This window comes from Triturus cristatus, chromosome 3_2 (genome assembly GCF_964204655.1).
Source record: "Triturus cristatus chromosome 3_2, aTriCri1.1, whole genome shotgun sequence".
Taxonomy (NCBI): Eukaryota; Metazoa; Chordata; class Amphibia; order Caudata; family Salamandridae; genus Triturus; species Triturus cristatus.
In genome coordinates this window covers 344,620,372-344,640,948 of record NC_140584.1, presented here as the reverse complement: position 1 = coordinate 344,640,948, position 20,577 = coordinate 344,620,372, and the positions used below count along the sequence as shown (strand labels likewise).

Below are 20,577 nucleotides of genomic sequence, written 5' to 3'. Positions count from 1 at the left end.
AGCTCTCTTGATCTCTTCCATGCAAAAAGGTTCAAAACTCAACTTTCCACAAGGATATGCTCCTCCCCTCCAGGGCCTACTTACAAATTGCGTTGTCTGAATGAAAAAGGTTTATTTTATTGTTAACTCCATCACTCCCGGAAACTACTATTGTGATACCCAAAGCCCAAAACCATGTTAACAAGATCACCTAGAGCGTCTGGCTCTGGACCAGTATCAGAACCCTCAAACATTACAAGAGGAGGAAACACAAAACCCTTGAAGGTCTTGTATTGTTGAAAAGCATGTACCGCAATTGTTTTTGAAAAATCTCTGAAGATACCTTATCAATCTCTGCGCAAACAGATCCATCTCCAGGGCACCCCAATTAATCAAAATCCTGTTGAAAAACTCCTGACAACATTTAATTGCTGTAATTCCTCTAGCGCCTGGAGTTCCCATTGGCTCCCTGATTTTCCTGACCTGGCTGATACTCCAAGAGACATTTAGGCAAAAATGCCAGTACTCCTTTGCAAACTCTGATAATCTCCTTGACCTACATCCTCACAAGCAATTTATGTGTAGGGAGGGGAAAAAACAACAAACACTGCCATCATCTCCAATCAATTCATATGCAAACCTTTCTCTTCTGTGGCCCATCTGACCAACCGCCCCCTCTCACCCGTCCTCTGTACAGACTGGTCTGATTCCAAACCAAGCTCTGGGCTTGACCCTCCCCAAAAAATAAAAAAGTCCTACTCGGCTGGGCCACCAAATTGTCTAATCATGACGAGTGCCAACATCCTCAGAGAGGAAAAAACAGAATCTATGTTCAACATGATCATTCTTACCGTCCTCACTGGAAGTTTAAGCACAGATTTCACTGTATTCACCTGGAAACATAAGAACCCCAAGTGCCTACACAGTTCCATAACTGACTTCTTGTGATTTATTATGAATCTCAGACCATCCAACAATTCCTCTGTTAACTTGAACTGCCTCTTCAACACTATCCTGGGACAAAAGAAAAGTATCCATGTACATAATTCACCTTACAACTATTTCCTGCAACTATGCTGCTACTGCTCTCATTACTTTTGTGGACACGATGCCGATGCCAAGCTGAATGGGAGACTTCCAAACTGATATAGATAACCTGATCATATGAGTTGCATATATTCTGGACTCCTGCCATGGGCTCTATAAACTATGAATCCTTTAGATTCAACTTGAACAGCCAATCTTGTTCCGTAAGAACAGCCATTAGGAAGTGAATTATATCCATTTTGAAGTGTTGCTACTGCACAAACCATTTCAGTTTTCTTTAGTTTGAACACTGCTATCCACCCGTGTCCCTTTTTCAACCAAGAAAAGGGAACTTACAAAAACCTTGGTGACCTCAGCAACCTGAATAATCACACATTGTAACAGCATTTTCTCCAATCCGGTATCCACCAACATACATGGTTCTTCCTTGAATACCAACTTCCATGGTTCTCTACTTGGTACCACTGTAACTTCTATTCTGAAACCTTCAACTGCTTGATGAGCCCATGGATTGCTTTTTCTAATCATGCAATTGCTCTTGCAGAAACTCGCCTTCCATCGACCTTCTACTGGGAAACAGTTTGAATCATAACCTATAGTGGGAGGAAGATTATAAATTGATTTATGATTGAATAATAAATATCTTTTATTGTAATAAAACCATTTCTCTAATATATTCATGACCGAATAGAACAAGTTTTTTTTGTGAAAATGTATGCTGTAATGTGTTACTGTGAATAGTAGATAGCTTTAAGTTTTTAAAGTTTTCTCCTAGATAGAGGCACATAGTGGGGTAATGAACACCGTCAGAATTGTTATCACCTAATTTTTGGCCTAGATAGAGGTATATTCTCTCACACATTACGGTATAGGGACTTTATTTTTCAGCCTATTAATATACCCCGTCCCTATTGAGTATATAGGGGTACCTCCCTTTCTTGTTTAACTTTGAATCATAATATTTACCTTGGCTGGAATGTAACTGTTGCACTCTTTCAGGGTGACCTCTACTTATTCTTCCAATTTGCAGGAAAAACGGAATATTTGCATGAAATACTCAGAACAAGTCTCTGCCTTAACTTTGTACTTTATCAGGTGGCCCAGACAGACACGCAGGCGCTAGCCCGGAATGTAGATCGTATAATCGCGTCCTTACAGCAGTCGGTGTCCTTTTGGAATACTCTACCACTTTCATTGATGGGTAGGCTGGCCATCGCGAAGATAGTGATGCTCCCTAGGACTTTATATGTACTCCAGAACTCACTATGTCCGTTCTCGCCACGAGTTTTCAGAACTCTAAACACGTTACTCACGTCCCTGCTATGGGCGGTCCGGCGCAGTAGGGTAGCTCTTAACACTATTATCCGCAGCTACGAGGAGGGGGGCCTGGAAGCTCCACGCTTCGACCTATATTACTACGTGTCCCATTTACAACATGCGGCGTGTCGGCTTACAGATACAGACAATTGGGAGATAAGTCTTCTCTCTGGTAGGGTGGACACCCAGATGCTGCAGGTAGCACTGATGCAGGGTAGGGGGGTCGGACATGTCTCTTCCCTATACTGTGCGACACACGGCCAGTATATGGCAGCGGTTCGTTGAGAAGGTCTTACGGAGGGCACCCTTTCACAGGGAGCTCCCGATCTGGATACTAGCCCCCTTCATCGACATGGGGCAATACATGTCCTTTCAATCTTGGAGGGAGGGTGGGTGCGAAGTTCTGGCCGACCTTTACCCCAACGAGACCTTCCTTACTTACGAGCAGGCGGAAGAGGCCTTGGACAGGGATAATTCCTATACTTCCGGGGACTTCAGGGTGTGGTGAAAGTCACCTGGCCCCAGTACCCAGACATTACGCCACTGACACCCTGGATATCCTACTTTCATGCGGTAAGGGTCGTAAATTAATCTCTCTCCTGTACAAAGCAATGAAACAGGATCCCACCCCCCCAGTACCGCCGTCTCGGGCTGCCTGGGAGACAGATCTCGCCACCCAGCTGGAGGAGAAACAATGGGCATGCATGGGCTCCCTCACACGCACAGTCTCATGCAATGCCAGGTGTAAGCTGAAGCACTTGAACTTTTTACACCGCACCTACCTAACCCCAGTATCCCTGAAACGTATCTCTGGGGACAGGGGAGATAGATGCTCTAGATGTGCCGCCGAGAAAGCAGGCTTTTTACACTTGGCCTGGGACAGTCCACTGGTCAGGCAGTTTTGGGTGGTGGGACGGATAGTTGCAGCCACAGGCCTTCAGATGGCGCCCAAACCCTTGTATTGTTTACTTGCATTAGTCCGGAAACCCAAGAAAAAGAAACTCCTGTATAAGCTCCTACAATTAATGCTGGTACTAGCCAGGCGCAGGGTGGCAATAACTTTGATGGGGAAGAAGGCCCCGGAAGTGCCCATCTGGCTTAAAGACGTCCGTGAGTTGTCCCTAGCCGAAGAAGCTCACATGCAACTCACTCGAAGGGATGAGAAGCTACAAGACGACCTAATGGCTTGGCGGGTTATGTGTACTTCTGGGTTAGCAGAAGGACAGCCCTCCCCATAGGATACAACTGACAGTGAGGAGAGTGGGTTAGATCTAGCCATTGGGTCTGGGCCCGACGGGGAGCGAGAGGGTCGGCCCCAGTAATGTCCGCAGTGAGACTCAACGTCATGCCCGGTTCCTTCCTTACGGTGCTATGGTTGCAAATTATTTTTTCTTTCCCCATTGTACCTTTCCCTCCCCGATACTACCGGTTGTCCTATGTGCCATTAATGATGTCATAGATTTGCCTGCATACAATGATCTGATGCCAGTTTGTGTTTTTTGTCGCTATAACATGTAAACTGAAAAATAAAGTTCATATAAAAAAAAAAGAAAAAAACTTTGTACTTTATCAAGCACGGTGATGTTGAACACAATTCCCTTCAGCATTACATTGCCAAACAGAAGCACTTTTGTATCATCACTAATCTGCTTCCCCACTAATCTCTCAATTTATGGTTTTTAAGCACTTCATGGGTCTCTCCGGAATTAATTTTGCCCTGCTTAAAGCTATCCATGTAAGATGTTTACATCACATCTACTTCCCCTCCTTTAAAATGATCAAGATACATGCATGCGGGCAATAACATCAAACAATTTATCTTGGCATTGTTTCAGTGATCTCTCTAGATGCTTTCTAGAATTTCGACCCAGTCTAAATTAAAAACTAATCAGGACGAAGTCTAAATCAGGAGTTGCACACAGCAGATGCTTAATAATTGATCTTTGAAGGTCCACTCTTACAACACTCCTAGTCTTTATCTGCTTAAGGACCCAGGCCCAGATTTACTAAAAAGTCTAAAAACAACTTGCTGCATTACCCTACGTGGCAGGAATGAGAGCAGGAATGCACCAAATCTATTAAGATAAAACACATTCCTGCTCTCTCCCTGTGCTGGCGGACTGTGTGCAGCATAGCACCAACCCAGGGTGCCTGCTCTACATGCAGCGTTATTTTTGTGCAGAAAGGTACACATTTTCTTCTATGTGTGCTGCAGAAAGAGGAAATGAGGAGAAATAAACAATTCTATTTCTTCTCGTTACGCCTCTGTTGGGAAGGTGTACCATTTTGATGCATTCCGAGGACTACTATTCTTAGTAAATCTTCTAGTAGATCTGGGATAGCCCTAAATCCATGGTTGTATACTTGGGAATACCCACAACCCGCCCACGGAACGCCTTCCCAATGCACAGTAACGGAAGGCAGCGACTTGTGCTGTCTTGCGTTACTCTGAGTTACTAAGCATCGCAGAGTCACACAAGGTGGCTTTGAGTTGCTTAGAAAAATCAGACTTAGGACTTCTGCAAGGGCAACACAAGCCCTCAGTATATTTGGGCCCCATATCTACTGTATTCACTAACATGACCCGCAGGCCACCAGTCTGCACTCCTAGAGAGACGAATTGCCTGAGGCCAAAGATATCACCAAACGCATCTTTTAGTCTCCTTTGTTTTTAATTTAGACAAACCACTACTTCATTATCCATTTCCCAGCCTTCACCTTTTGTAAGGTCCAAAAAATACTGCAGGTCTTTAACCTCTGAGCACTCACCACTGTAATGTAGTTTCTCATTAATATCCGGTATATCCTGCATGTCACTTGTGCCGCATAGATCACCATCTCTAAATTGTGCTTAGACCACCTTCATCTTGTTTATTCACAGTCTTCTCTTCAAGATTCTTCTCCGAAACTTCCAGTGTGGCTCACTGGTTAGAGGAAGCAGACCCAGAAGCAGAGGATGGCCTGGGACCAGGGTACAATCCCCGACGCGGCAGGGTTGTGGACCAGGGCCAGCGGACTCGATAATTCTCGCTTCGGTGCCTACTCTAACCAGGGATCACACTCGGTGACTCTGGGCATTAGCTTGCCTCATCTCCACAACGGCCCCCCACATTCGCCGGGGATGCCTGGTTTCACCTTGGAGATACCCTGGAGGGACCATCTCACAGGGATAGCCAGGACGGGTTCCCCAGCGGTCTACAGCGCCAGGACGCCTCAGGGCAGCAGTGTGCTTTACAAGACACATACATTTACATTTAACTTCTTATCCTCTCTTAGTTTCCTATCTGTCACCCTCATCCACAGACCAAAACTCTTTATTCAACTTTCTCTTTTTTCCAACAACTGATTGCAGTGCCTGCAAGACCAAGGCCTGAATTTCCCACAGTTTCAGCCTCTTGATTTTCTGCTTCTGTATTGCCTCAGATGGTACAGAAGCACTAGAGTCACCGGTTTCAGTTATGCTTCTCAATCTAATGTTTGTCTCTCACTCAGTACTGCCTAAAAGATATATGGTACACATGATCGCTTTGTGACAGAAAACAATTGTTCAACACAAGACAGAGGCCCATTAGGAAGTCCGCCCGCCACGCTAGCAGTGCTGGGACTGGCCGCCAGTGGTGCGGCGGTCCCGCACTGGCGATTAGCATGCCACCGCCACCGTGGCGGTGGCATCCTCCATTCCCAGCATTGTGGCGGGCGGTGCTGTGAGCACCGCCCGCCACAATGCTGGGAATGCACTGCGTGCATTGTCATGCACAAGGTGACAGGCACTGCGAGGTGCTTGCCACCATGTCCATGACAATGCAGGGGAGTACCATAGGTACCCCCCCTGTGCACCCGCCACCGCCCAATACCATGGGGGCCCGCAACGGGCCCCCGGAAGAGAATTCCACATGCCTTTCCGTGGCGGCAATGCGGAGAATAATATATTTGATTTTCCAGAGGTTTCAAGAAGCAGACACTCCAGTTTGAACTATACCATTGAGTAGCATAACAATAAACATCTATTACTCAGCGCCAAGATGCCCTAGGGGTGAATGTGCATACACATACACATTTTGTTATGTTACACAAGAAAAAAATCTATAACGGAATACAATACAAACCATTAAATATTTCCTTGGTAGCAGTGTTGTTTGGGTTCCGAAACTTTATATTATAGTCAGACCACCAAGATATTCCCTTTCCTTCTAATGGTACTTCTTTTCCATTGTAAGTCAACTGAAATGTATCTTAAAAAGAAAACATTAAAATACTGGCATCGTTTTCTATGCAATTTTGAAAAGTACAGTAAGTTATATTGCACTTTCTTCAAGAATGCAAAAATCATGTTTTGACTAGCTTTGAGAATTTTGAAGAAAGCCTACCTTATGTAAGATAGCACTCTGCACAGGAAGGGAATAAGCATTTACCACTCGGTCGGAACCACGCATGCGTCTTTACCATGCAGGCTTTACAACGCATGGGTCTTTACCACACATGCCTTAACCATGCAATTTGTTTGCAATAAATATGCCTTTACTACGAAAATATAAGTATTTTGTTCAGGTAAGTGTATTATACAATATATTTACATATATATGGGCTACTGGGTGGCAAGGCTAATTTTACGGTGGGTATGAGATTTTGGGTGGCAAGGGTACTTTTGGGGTTTAGTGTGGGTATGGGTTACTAGGTGGCAAGGTTAATTTTAGGGTTTAGGTGGGTAACGGTTTTTGTGCGGCAATGTTATTTTTAGGGCTTAGGGTGGCAAAGGTAGTTTTAGGGTTCAAAGTGGGTATGGGTTTTTGGGTGGCAAGGGTATTTTTAGGGTAGGTATGTGTTTTTGGTTGGCAAGGTGTTAGATTTGTCATCCTTATGGTGGTCTTTCCTCCAACTTTTTACCTTTTGCCTCCCATTTTTGCAGATTTGTTTTGTTGACCCTAGGACTCGGAGCACTTTATCACTGCTAGCTAGTGCTAAAGTGCATGTGCTTCTCCCCTAAACATGAGGACATCGGTGTATATCGGATTGGCATATTTGTTTTAAATGATAAGTCACTTGAAAAGTGGTATACCATTTAGTCAGGGTCTGTACTTCAAATGCTGCTAGCGGGCAGCAGCACGGATTGTGCCATCTACAGAAGTAGACTTTCAAACCCATCTCAGGCTTGCCATTGCAGTCTCTGTGTGTGCAGTGTACTGCCACTTCGACTTGATATTTAAAACTACTTGCCAAGCCTTAAACTCCCCTTTTATTGCATATATGTCACCCCTAAGGTAGACCCTAGGTAAACCCTAAGGGCAGGGTGCTATGTAAGTAAAAGGTAGGACAGGTACCTTTATGTTTTGCATGTCTTGGTAGTGACAAACAGCCCATTTCATTTTTCGCTACTGTGAGGTCTACCCCCCTCATAGGCCATCATTGGTAATTCCTCAATATACTTTTAAGCTGCAATTCCTGATCAGAGAGGAGCAGCTTTTTCACGTTTGATATGTTTGGAATGGTAATGATAAATCCTCCTTACTGGTGAAGTTGGATTGAACATTACTGTTTTAGAAATGCCACTTTTAGAAAGTGTAAATACAATAATTGTTGGACAGAATGCAGAACAATGTCAGATTCACCCCAGTACAGAGATCTGGGCCTAAATCCATTGTTTTTTTGCTCGCCATGCCATTCCACTTTGGACCTAGCCATATGCAAATCAGCCTGGACCCTGCACCCAATGGGAACAGTCCAGCCCGAACTGCCAGGCCAGGTCCTCCCTGGACTGGAAACAAGCATCTTAGGACCGGTTTCAGGCTTTAGAGCCCTCATCAGCCAGGACTGATTTGCATATGGCCAGATCTAAACTGGGGTGGTATGGTGAGCAAAAGAATGATGGATTTAACCCAGATCTCTTGACTGGGGGGGGGAATGTTTTGATTTGTTCTACATTCTGTCCAACAATTATGTGCCTTTTACTTTCTCGCCCTAAGTGCGCCAGGTATGCCCAGACGTGGGTCCTGGGCTCACTGTGCCACTGGAATCAAGCTATCCTGGTTGATGAGGCGTTAAACCCCGAAACCGGTCCTAGGATTCTTGTTTCCGGTCCGGGGAGGACCTGGCTTAGCAGTTCAGGCTGGACTGTTCCCATGAGGCACAGGGTCTGCAGTACAATTTGCGTGCCATACTGGGACTATGCGAACTTTGGCATCAGGGCAGTTTTTATAACCTAATGGATAACCTTTCCTAAGTAAACTAAACTAGTAAACTAAACTAGTCCTAGCACCATGAACAGCACTGGCACTGTGACCTGGTGCGGGTAACGCGTGGGCCGCTGGCACTTCTGGATACACATTATTAGCAGAAATGCTCCGATAGATCCTCCGATAGATCCCCACTGGCAAAGGAAAAGAGATGGGCATTACATTCTGACACGTATTTTAGAGCTGGTGTGCTTTCTGTCGGCATAGGATTATGTAATTATGTAGGTGTTTTACTTCCACTAGCCATAAACAGTACAGTTAATGTCTGAATTGCAATTCATGTCAGCATAAAAGCGAAGTGGCATAATTGTGTTGAAAGCATCAGGGGCGGCTCCTCCACTAAGGCGGTGGAGCGTCGCCCCACTGAATAAAATGCTCCTCATGCCCCAGAGATGAAAAATAAAATGGTAATACAGTTAATGTATCAGCATTTTATTTTTCAATAACCTCGTCCGGAGCGTCAGGACGGGTTGGGGCAGGTGCTGACTGGCAGCAGCAGAAAGAAGTTATGGGCAGGGCACTTATGTGTAAAGGGCACATGTGCCTTTGGCCGGCCGTCTTGCGATGGCCAGCCAGACATGCGCACTTTCAATTTCTCAACCCAGTTGTCTTAGACAGATGGGTTGAGACTGAGAAAAGTTCTGTTGTGGTCTTCGGAGTGCTGAAAGAGACCGCTCCATCCAATCCTTGGTGCTGCTCTCATGTTGCATGAGAGCAGCAGCAGGACTGGTTAGGGGAGTTGCCTGGGGCCCATGCTGGAGGAGTCAAGGACACCAGACGGGAGCGCAGACTTGCCACAAGGTGAGTTTTCTTTTTTTTTTTAACGTTTTGAATGCACTTAGTGTATGTTCACTAAGTCGCCGACATGCATTAAATTACCGTTTTAAAGTACGATAATGTAATGCATGTCGGCAATTTTGTTGATGTCATTTGCATCGGCACCACCTCCCATTCACCCGCCCTACCACTCCCCATAGGTGGCAGCCGCAACTGCTAGGCATACAAGGCCGTACACGTTTAAACATTTCGGTAAACAGTTTATTTATTTTATTTGCTGCAGCAGAACGCCTTTTGCTTTGAAATATTCTACTAGAGGACTTTTTCTGTTCACAGGGCATTAGACGGATGGGGTAGTTTACATAGAGCGATCGACGTGGATTACGTATCAAAGTACAAACATCAGTTGCACTGAAGGTTAATGTTTGCACAGCGTGGTTGACAGGAGATCCTTTTTCAGGGTTGTGTTGAACTCCTGCAAAGAGGGGCTGGCACGGATGATGGCTGAAAGCGAGTTCCAGCGTAATGGTCCTAGCAGGTGGAAAGCCCAGGCTCGGGCTGCCCCACAGAGTGGCTTGGAGGTGCGAATTGGCAGATATTAGCTTGCAGGTAGGAGTGTATCATGTTAGGATATTTGACAGGTGGCCTGGGGTTGTACCATTCATAGCTTGGTAGGCCAATGTCAAGAACTTTTGCAGAGCCATATATTTCTATTCTTAGCAGAAACCCCAACCTTAAGCTTGGTTATGATAGTGGACAGTGGGTGTATGTCATTGGAGACTGAATCGAGTTCAGGTGAAAAACTAAGATTTTGTCCGGTAGGGGAGAAAAATAATGTTGAAGAAACTCTGGGAGGCTGCTGCAGTAGCCACTTTGCCTAGGGAGTTGATCAGAGTAAAAGCTATAAGGCAGAAGATAGACAAGAAGATTGTATTAATGTTTACAATGGGATACTTTATAGTAGTGTCAGTGAAAAAATTCCATCTGCCTAGATAGGCTAAAGGGTACACAGGTTTCTGGCAGAGGACGTGAAAGGGCATCTGGAGGGAAGCAGTTTGGGGAAGGAAGAGAAATAGTAAGAAGAGGAGGGGAAGTAAAGTATCTAGACCTATGAGTAATGTCCCATGAGAAATGCAAGGCCATACAGCGACTTACAGCTCCTAAACAATACAAAATGTGTGCTTCGTAGAGGAGTAAGAAAGGCAGCAATAACAGGATGATTTTTCTATCGTCAGTATAGAAGTGGTAAGAGAAGCCAAATGAGGGGATGATGCCACGATGGGAGGTAGTAACCAGGAGAGGATTAGCGCCATGTGGGGTAGGTGGGGAATAGTTGATTGCCAAGTGGCCGAAAAAGATCGATCAGTGAGTAAGGAAAAAACCATCAAGAGCAGAGTCATACCAAAGGAAACTAGTGTAAAAGGCTTCATTTAGGCAAGGTGAATTGGACACAAGAGTAGTGGTTGTGGTGTATTAAGTTGATAAAATTAGTTATGTGCAAGAGGGCCATTTCTATAGAACGAAGAGCGTGGAAACTAGATTGAAGGTGGTTAAGTTGTTGGTGTAAAGAAATAGTGTAAAATGGTTAAATACAAGCCTTTTCAGTATTTTGGAGGAGAAAGGATGCTGAGATACCGGATAGTAGTTTGAGGACTGGTAGGATCAACTGTGTGCTTCTTTAATATAGGCCGCACCACATCAGATTTGAGAACAAGGGTAGTGTTTCATTTGAATGAATGATTAAAAAGAGGTTAAGCAGACAAGCAATATATACATTTGAGGCTTGACAGCTGAGGGACAAATGGGTTAGGTGGACCCCCACATGAGGAGTTGGCAGAATTGGGACTAGGAATGAAACCCCTGGGTTACATAACAGTGAATGCAGACTTCCTTCCAGTGTGAGTTTAAGGAGTCACAGAGATGCAAGATAAAGATGGGCCTGTCACGGTATCAAGGGTTTGTATGATCTACTCTTACTTCTCTCCCAAAATCAATACAAAGTCTGTTGCTGAAAGCAAAGAATTTGTGATGGATGCTTACAGACCAGAGAGCAAGTTGTTTATAGTGCGCGATTGTGGTTTATGAGTTAGGGAATTCAGTCAATGCGATTTTGGAAGTACACCGATTTAGCATTATCAATGATGGATTCCTACATCGCTAAGACTATTTTGTATTCATGTAGTACTTCAGTGGATTTGTGTGCCTTATGTAAAGGAGCATATACTTCCTGGTTTGTTTTTTGCGAGATTGTTTGTGTGATCCAGAGTTGAGGATGAGAGGCTTCTGAAATAAGCTAGTAAAGGACATTTGAGGGAATTGTTGATTATGCCAACTGAGGCAGTGGTGAAGATGATATGGGCTTGATTTAGGGACACAGTGAGTTTTGGGGAGTGTTTTCCTTTGGACAAAGGGGTGATTGTGATGTGAGGAGTCATACTCAGAAGAAGGTGGGTCACTTATAGGAGGGGTGTATGGCAGTGTGTTTGACATTGGCATTAGTTCAAGGGTTTAAGATTAAATGTAAAGTGTGCATTTTATAACATTAATTCACATTCTACTGCCTGAATAAACAGTAATCTAATAAGAAAAGAGAGACTGCCGGTGTTTACAGTGGCAGTAACATCCTTTAGAAAAAATCTCAGTTTAGCCAATGAAGCAATATAACAACAATATTCACATGTTGCAAACTTTTTAGGACATTGTTTATATATTGGCATTTTAATCATTTAAATATTTGTTAGTCTTCTCAAGTAGTGATATTTTACATCTGCTATTTTAACTCACTGTCCCCCGCCCCCCAAGTTAAGTATCACTGCCTTTACTATTAGACCAGTCCCCCCCCCCCACCCAACTAAAATAAACAGATATACAAGCTCTCTGCAGATCACCAAGCGTAGAAGAGCATCATTACCATTGAACATACTGTTGGCAATAGCTCCACAAGGAGCATAGGGAATCCCGGTCACATTTAACTTCTGAAATGGCACGCAATTAGTTGAAGGGCTCTGTTAAATAAAAATACAATTAGACATCAGAATATAAACTAATGCAAATAAAACAGTTACCACAGCGAGCTTGCCACCTCAAAGTGGTTCACTAAAACTAGATCAAACTGGATTGTTAAAGAAATTTATCACTATTGGCTGGCTTTTGGCCACTTAGATGACATGAGCTTGCGAACAACGTTAGCTAAAGGGCAAGGGGTCCCATCAAAGCAACAGATGAACTGCCAAAATATCTGAATTACTGGGGTGACAAAATTTGTGAATAAGAAGCCATTGTGACTTTGTGTGTTCTTTTCTCCCAGGGTGTGAGTGAAGTTTCATGCTCCCAGATTTAGACCATGTAAACAGTCTAAAAGCTGATGACCTGCCAAAACTCTTTTGAGGGATGGAACTCATTTATTTTATTCATCAGAGGGAGTTGATCCATTGTGTGCGGACACTCACATATGAAAGAGGGCGAGCAGTTACTGTTGCTTCTGCAGACTCATCGGTTGGGGTTCTATTGTGCCTAGTTCTGAGAGTAATTTCTATGGTCCTAGGTTTAGGCAGGTGTAGGTGATAGACTACAGGATATGAAATATAGTGCATTATTTACTGCACAGCTACTTTCTATTTTGTTTTACTGATTTTGTAAAGATTGAACATTACGATATTCAAGTAACACTAATAACATAGCACCTACTATATCATTTGACTATATCGAAAGCATCAATAAAACCTGGCTGCACCATGCATGAAGAGATGTGGTTGGGAAATAACAGTTACAATAGGCAGTCTATATTAAAATAAACAGCGAAAGTAGACTATGTAAATGGATGGAACACCCAGCATAGAGTATTAGGGCAAAAGTAGAAACAAATATAGAAGGGGGTTAAATTGGCAGCTATGACTCAGACATTGCAGGGGAAAAAAAAGAGAAGGGGTAGCTGAGAAATGGGATGTGGGGGGAGAACGCTGTAGGACAACTACGCGATGAACGGATTTTGAATGGGGGAGCTCAATTCCATATCCAATATAAAGGTTCAGTGAGCGGCCTTATTTGATGTACATACATTTGTCAAGCATATGCCATAGTGATTGTGGAGTGCTGGGATTCCCAGAAGATTCAGAAATTGTAGTGAGCGTACTTATAAGATGGGTAACTCATGCTCACCAGATATGGTAAGATACATTATTAAGTGTCTTCCATTCCAGTAAAATGACTGATTCCCACTAGATGAGCTACATCTTGGTCTGCCGGCCACAATGGAGAGTGACGATTCTCCAATTACCATGCAGAGAGAATCTGGATTTCATTAAAGACAACGGAGGCTGACATTATGCAATAACTTTTATTGCTGCCCAAGACATGCAGCCCTTCAAAGTGTAACCATTACATCATAAATAAAAACATTCCAAGCAACATAAAGCACCATAGCAACTAACTATCTTCCTCTTTAAAGCTGCGAAAATGATAGGACAACTTCTTTCACGTTAGACGTCCTTCTGAAATTATTAGGAAGTTGAGTCTGAAAAAACAAAAAAATATTACTGGTAGAATAACATACTTGAAGAACAAAAAATTATTCATCCACCAGGGAGTGGTGGGAGGGATAATGTCAGCCTCCGTTGTCTTTAATGAAATCAAGATTCTCTCTGCATGGTAATTGGAGAATCGTCATTTCATTACAAGGCCGGAGGCTACATTATGCAAGTTTAAAGCTTTGTAATGCTACATTGCCTACATGTTCAACAGGCTAAGATAGAATTTAACAAAAGTTGAAGCATTTGACCAATCTGCTGCTTTAAGGCTATCTGAAAGAGAACCTCCACCCCAGAAAACCTTGCTGGCCATAGCCCCCATCGAAGAATGTGCACCGAATTTAGATAAGTCTATACCTGCTTACAGCATAACCGTTCTAACCCATCTAGAAATAGTAGCAGAAGAGACTGCCTTATAGGGTTTAACAAAAGAAAGGTTTAAAAGGTCTAAACACACTCATTTTCTGTTCATAAACTTTCATGCAACTTACCACACAGAGTTTGGGACAATCAAAAAAGAAAGGATAGAAAATATTTTCTGACCTTGTTTTGGTTCTTTTCCATAGCTCAAACACACCATCAGGTGAACAAATTCTGTTAGAGATTTCTAAAGCTTTAACATCTGATACACGTCTAAAAGAAATTAAGCAAAGTAGTGTAACTAATTTAATGGAAAGTGGTTTCCTTGAAAGGAAGAGGTTATCGGGCCAGGAAGTAAAAAGTTTGAAGATAAGATTTACGTTCCATAAAGAATCATATTTAGCTTTAGGAGGACGTTTGAGTCTTATTCCTTTCATCACTCTACGAACTAGGGGGTCAGTACCAATAGAGAAATCATTTAATAAGGAGTGTCCTGCAGAGATTGCAGATCTGTAACAATTAATCGTTCTATAAGAAAGTCCAGATTTAAAAAGGTCTGCTAAGTAGTTTGCTACTTCTACAACAGGTGCATCCACGGGATCCAAATCCCGTTCCAGGCTCTAACTACACCACTTTTTCCATGAACCGATGTATCTTCTCCTTGTTCCTGGAGCCCAAGACTCATCCAAAAGATCTTTAGCCTCTCCTGAAAGGCCAGAGTATCTTCCTGAAGCCCTGAAATCTTCAAGGCAAGAAGGTTCATCTTTCCTTCTAAGAGAAGAGGGTGTACCTCTCCTTCTGGACCCTGAAGGAGGTCTAAATTCGCTGGGATAAGGCGAGGGATTTCCATTGCCAATTCCATCACTCCTGGGAACCATATTTGAGAATTCCAAAAAGGAGTAATTAGAACAGTGCGGCAATGTTCCCTTCGAATTTTCAAGAGAACTCTCTGGATTAGGGCGAAGGGAGGAAAGGCATAAGAGTTCAGAGAGTCCCAAGGTTGGAGAAGAGCATCCATGCAGATGCTAGTGGGTCTGGTCTCCAACTGAAGAAATTATTTATCTGAAACGTCAGTCTGCTTGCAAAAAGATCTCTCACGAAAGGGCCCCAAAGATCTTGAACTTTCTGGAAGACTGAAGGATTCAGTTTCCAGTCGCTGGAGTCTCTTAGGAACCTTGAGTTCCAATATGCCCTTGTGTTTAGGTGACCTGGGATGAATTCTGCCCTTAGAGTTATTTTGTGGTTCCAACAGAAGTACCAAATCTTTTGGGCTAGGTCTGCTAGAGGTTTTGACCTTGCTCCCCCTAAACGATTGATATAAGAGACAGCTGCGAAGTTGTCTAGTTTGATTAGAACTACAATGTTTTTGATGATAGATTTGAAGCACATAACAGCGTTCAAGCAGGCTAACATCTCCAAAGAGTTTATGTAAAGGGGGAGTTCTTTTTCGACCATTTCCCCCCAGTTTCTATCTTCCCTAGTCTGGCACCCCAGCCTAGATTGCTCGCGTCGGATTCCATTGTATGATCCGGGGCATTCCCGAATATTGCTTTTCCATTCCAACTGTCTAAGTTGTTGCACCACCAAAGGAGATCCTCTTGAGCTTCCTTGGACAGGGGGACGATGTCCGAGTACCAAAGGCCTTACTTCAGGCCTGATGATTTTAGTCTCTGTAAGGCCCTGTAGTGAAGGGGGCCTGGAGAAATAGCTTGAATGGATAAAGATAATAGCCCTACTACCCTTGCTAGTTCCCTCAGGTTCACTTGGTTTTTGGATAAAAAAAAACATATGAAACTTTTCTTTATTTTTGATAATTTCTTCGTGGGAAGTTGTAATTGAGTTAGGGGTGTGTTCACCTGAAAACCCAGAAACTCTAGGTTTTGCGAAGGGGTCATAAACAATTTCTCTACATTGATGATGAAACGAAGGCTGTGTAAGAGATCCACAGTCCAATTCATGTGAGTTAGGAGTTCTTCCTGGCTCGGAGACATCAGCAAGATGTCAACTAGAAATACAATCAGGCGAACTCCTCTTCTCCTTAAGGAGGTAGCTACAGGCCTCAGGTTTTTGGTGAAACACCAAAGGGGCTGAGGATAGTCCGAAGGGAAGACAGCGAAACTGGTATGTTGTGTTCCTCCATACAAATCTTAGGTATTTCTGAGAATCTTGATCCATAGGGATTGTAAAGTATGCGTCTTTGAGATCTAGTTTTATGAGCCAATCTCCCTCTTGGAGAAGATCTCTCAGAAGGTGTATACCTTCCATTTTGAAGTGTCTGTACACAAGGAAGGTGTTTAATTCCTTTAGATTTATTACGGGGCGCTATCCTTTTTCTCTCTTTCACCAGAAAGATTGTGCTCACAAAACCCTGACCATGGTTTGAAACTATGCGAATCGCACCTTTGCCTAACATTTGACTCACTTCTGCCTCTACTAGACTTGACTGTTCTTGGTCTAGTGAAAGTTCTCTGGGTTGTTTGGTCTGATAAGGAATAGTAATACAGTCTATTTTGAAGCCTTTTACAGTCTCTAGGACCCAAGCATCATTGGTTAAAGAGGACCAAATGTGAGAGAAAAGGGAGATTATTCCCCCTACCTTTGACTTCGGAATCTTCCACGGTTGTTTCCGCCTCGTGTTCAACTGTTGCAGCCGCGTTGGGGGAAGAAGCTGTTATTTGCTCGGTAGTAGTATCTTGAATAACCACGGTGGTTTTGTTGATAACAGGACCGGTTATATCCACGGCTGGCAGCCGGTCCTCCCCTGTCAGCCCTTCCAAAAAACCTGCCTCCGAACATACGTCTCATGTATGTTTGGGCTTTGTTAAATGCAGAGAATGTGGAGATGTATTTACCAAGTGTCTTAATAAAGGTCTCTCCAAAGAGAAGACCGTTCTGGTCTCCTTGAACGTCTTTGTTGGCTAAATCTCCCAATTTTGGTTTCATACGGATTAATATCGCTCTTCGCCCTTCGGAGGTAAGATTGGCGTTAGCGTTTCCGAGAAGGCAGAAATCACGTTGGCTCCAACCCCATAGGAGTTCAGTGTCAACTGGAGTCCCATTCATGGAGGACTCTTCAGCTAGGTCCAAGATCCTGGCAAGGGGACCAAGTGTGTCTAACAGCTTGTCTTGACACTGCTTAAGGCAGCGTTCCCGTCCCTTGCGGGGATCTCTGCCAGTTTTGAATAAGAAAGTCAGGAGTTCAGGGTCAAGGTTGGGAGTCATACCTGCTTGGTTATCCAAAAAGGGTTTTGGAGATTCAGATTTCATGAGATTACGTGTATCTCTTTCTAGAGGTTTTCTAATCCAGGCCTTAATAAACTTTGAAATGTGATCTAAGGGCCACCACTCCGAACCTCTAGGGTGGGTGATCTTGGAGGGATTAAACCACTCTGACCCTGAAGGGTCTTTAATATAGTCAGAGTTATTACTAGATCGACCCAGGTCCTCATCAAGGAGGTCATCCTCAAATTTTTCTTGGGGGTCAAAAATATTAATCAGCCTCATCATCAATATCAAATGGGGACAGAGAATCATCGTCATCTTCGATGAGGTCTATTGTGCCGCGATGGGCACCTAATCTTTTTGTGTCGTGAAGGGCACCCGTACTTTTTGCGCCATTAAGGCCGCCTATTCTTTTTGTGCTGCGAAGGACACCTATATCATTTGTAGCGCAGAGGCTACCAATAGATAAAATCCTGTCGTTGGTAGCACGTAGGTTACCTTGACGCTCAATGTGCTTAGTCTTTAACACCTTACTGCCTTTAATGGGGAGGGTGCCAGCTTCTTCATCTGACGAGAGTACTGTTTGTTCACCTGGAGTATCCCTTTTTCTTTTGGTTCCACAGCTTCTTTAAGGGAGGACTTTAATTGCCTCTCAAATAGGTTCATCAAGGAGGTCTCAGCGAGGGGAGTCTCATTTGTTTGAGATTCTTCTTGAGACATAATTTACTAAATAATTACTTAAAATAATGTATTAATAATCTTTTTTCTTTCTGGTAGAAGTTATGATTAGGCCTGGGCTAAATTTCCGTTCCGCTTGCAGAAATTGCGATAATTTGACATTTTCGCGTTCCGCGGAGAGCACGAAAATGTCAAAATTTCCGCATTCCGCAGCTTAGCGATAATTTGATTCTTGCTCGCGCTGTAAAATAATAAATTCTCGCGCGCGATGGCCTTACCTGAATCCCCGCGTTCGCCGACAAGTTTTACCGATCCGGTCGCGTTCTCCACGAGATGTTGGATTGTTGGTAGCCATTTGCGCTGTCTCGCGATAGTTCGCGCCCGTAGTTCGCGCCCGCAGTAATGTCATTGGTCGCGCAATCACGTCTTTCTTCTCGCGATCATGCGATCATGCACCGCGAGAAGAGTGAAAACAAGATGGCTGCGCCCGCGAGCAACCGCATGGGTAAGTTGGCGAGCCACGACCACGCAGAAAATACCACGAACGGGCGGGAAAAAAACTTCTGCATCTTCGCGATATTTCCGTGTGTCTGCGGAGATTTTTAACATTTTCGCGATAATTTACGAAAGTCACTTTCGCAAATTCCGCCCACCCCTAGTTATGATATGGGGGTCTTTTCTTATTTGGTTTGTGTTAAGAAACAGGAGTTTATTACGTAAATTATTTGAAAAAAGAGAGGATCTAGCCAAAGATCAGTAATGTGAAGAAAAACAGCTGACTCCGAGCCGTTGCTTCAGCGCTGTGCGTCTCCATGGAGACGCACAGCATGCGAGTTCGTATCATGCCTTCATTTTCCAAAATTTTGGCTTTGCGGGTCACAATAAGAGCAATGAGTTCTTCGTATCATGGCTTTATTTTCCCCAAATTTTGACTTTGCGTGTCACAGTAAGAGCACGGCGCTCTTAATTGCAAAGCGAGTCACTTCCGTGACGTGACCCGGAAGTAGTGCGCTTTAGTTGAATGCACAAGCGTTTGAAACGCGCATATGGTGTTCAAATCTAAACACCGAGTTGCGTCAAAGTGGGAATAAACGGAGGCTTGTTAATAATTCCTCGGGGAATAAAGCAAGGCAAAGAAAGATCTGAGATAACCCTAGATCTCCGAAGGCACTATTACGATCGATTGAATAAAAGGAAAAGGATACAAGAAGACGAGGAAGATAAGGGGCCCAACCGTAATTTGGAAAGGTATCCTGAAAGGTAGGAAGAGAAAACTTACATTGAAAAAAACGGAAGAAAGTGTAATCTTTAACATAAAAGAAGGTACATTCAGTTATTAAAGGATAGTATAAACACTTCAGATGTCTAAGATTCTGTAAAATATCATCATGAAAGGTAAATAAAACAGTCTAAATACTTTAAAAAGTCAAAGTCATGAGAGAGAAAAGGAAGTTGTACTTAACTGTCCGTGGGCAGCGAATAAAAGAGGAAGATAGTTAGTTGCTATGGTGCTTTGTTATGTTGCTTGAACAATAGAGAGAGTTTGTGACATATGGGCCTAATAATGTGAAGGGGTAGGCTTAGAGGAAGGTACATTTTGAAAATGTTTCGAGTTAGCAGTAAGAGCAAGCCATTTACATATGAAGAAGAACATATGTTCAAAGTCCCCAAGTGATTCACCAGCAAGCCTCAGAATCGAGGATATTCAATTTAAAGAGCTTAGATGGGGTCCAATGTAGGAAATGCAAGGCAAAAAATCTTGTCTGATACAAGGAAGGGATCAATTTGCTATCTTCTACTTTTAGACTCACTGCTCAACTCGGTCCTTGCAAAGATAGAAACATCCTCATGTTCGGCCTTGTTCAAGTAGGAGCTTCATTTTTGTCGTTCCAAGGAAAGTTTGCCAATAAGGAGGGGGGATTGACTTCTCAATATTTCCCATGACAGGAACAATCTACGTTCTGTTGACTTTGACATTCATATTCTATTCTCTTATTAGATTTAGAGAGCTAGTTTTCATCTCAGAAATGCAAGCTCAAGCAGCTTCAAATTGCTGCTGTGGACAGATATCCTTAACTGAGTGCTCTGCACAAGGTCTGGAGTGGAAGGGTCTCTTTTTCAAAGGATATCTTAAAAAACAGCTGATGACCACATCATTTGAATCCAATCAGAATACTCTAGCCACTAAGGCATACCAATACAGCTCTGAAGTGGTATACATGCTACTAACTCAAGACTTACTTAACTGTTTCCTTGACTATGGGTATCAAACTAAAATACTTAAGGGTCTGCTACAGCTTATTTGATAAGGGGGGAATGTGTCCAAGAAAACTATTAATTATCCGATATGCCTGTGTAGATTAAACATCAGTCTCAAACGTCAGTTGAAAAATGATTTAGTAGGAATGACATGCAACGGGCAAGCTCATCACTTCCCCTCA

General features: G+C 43.4%; 1 protein-coding gene across 1 annotated transcript in view; it reads right to left on the bottom strand.

The window, feature by feature from the left end:
• Positions 1–20,577, bottom strand: part of LOC146857344 (cell cycle control protein 50B-like) — a 112,134-nt gene that overhangs the window by 14,065 nt on the left and 77,492 nt on the right. The window contains exons 5-6 of the mRNA XM_085647834.1: positions 12,262–12,355; positions 6,450–6,575 (exon numbers count right to left, since the gene is read on the bottom strand). Coding sequence (XP_085503960.1) covers positions 6,450–6,575; positions 12,262–12,355 — 220 coding nt within the window. The remainder of the gene's footprint in view (positions 1–6,449; positions 6,576–12,261; positions 12,356–20,577) is intronic.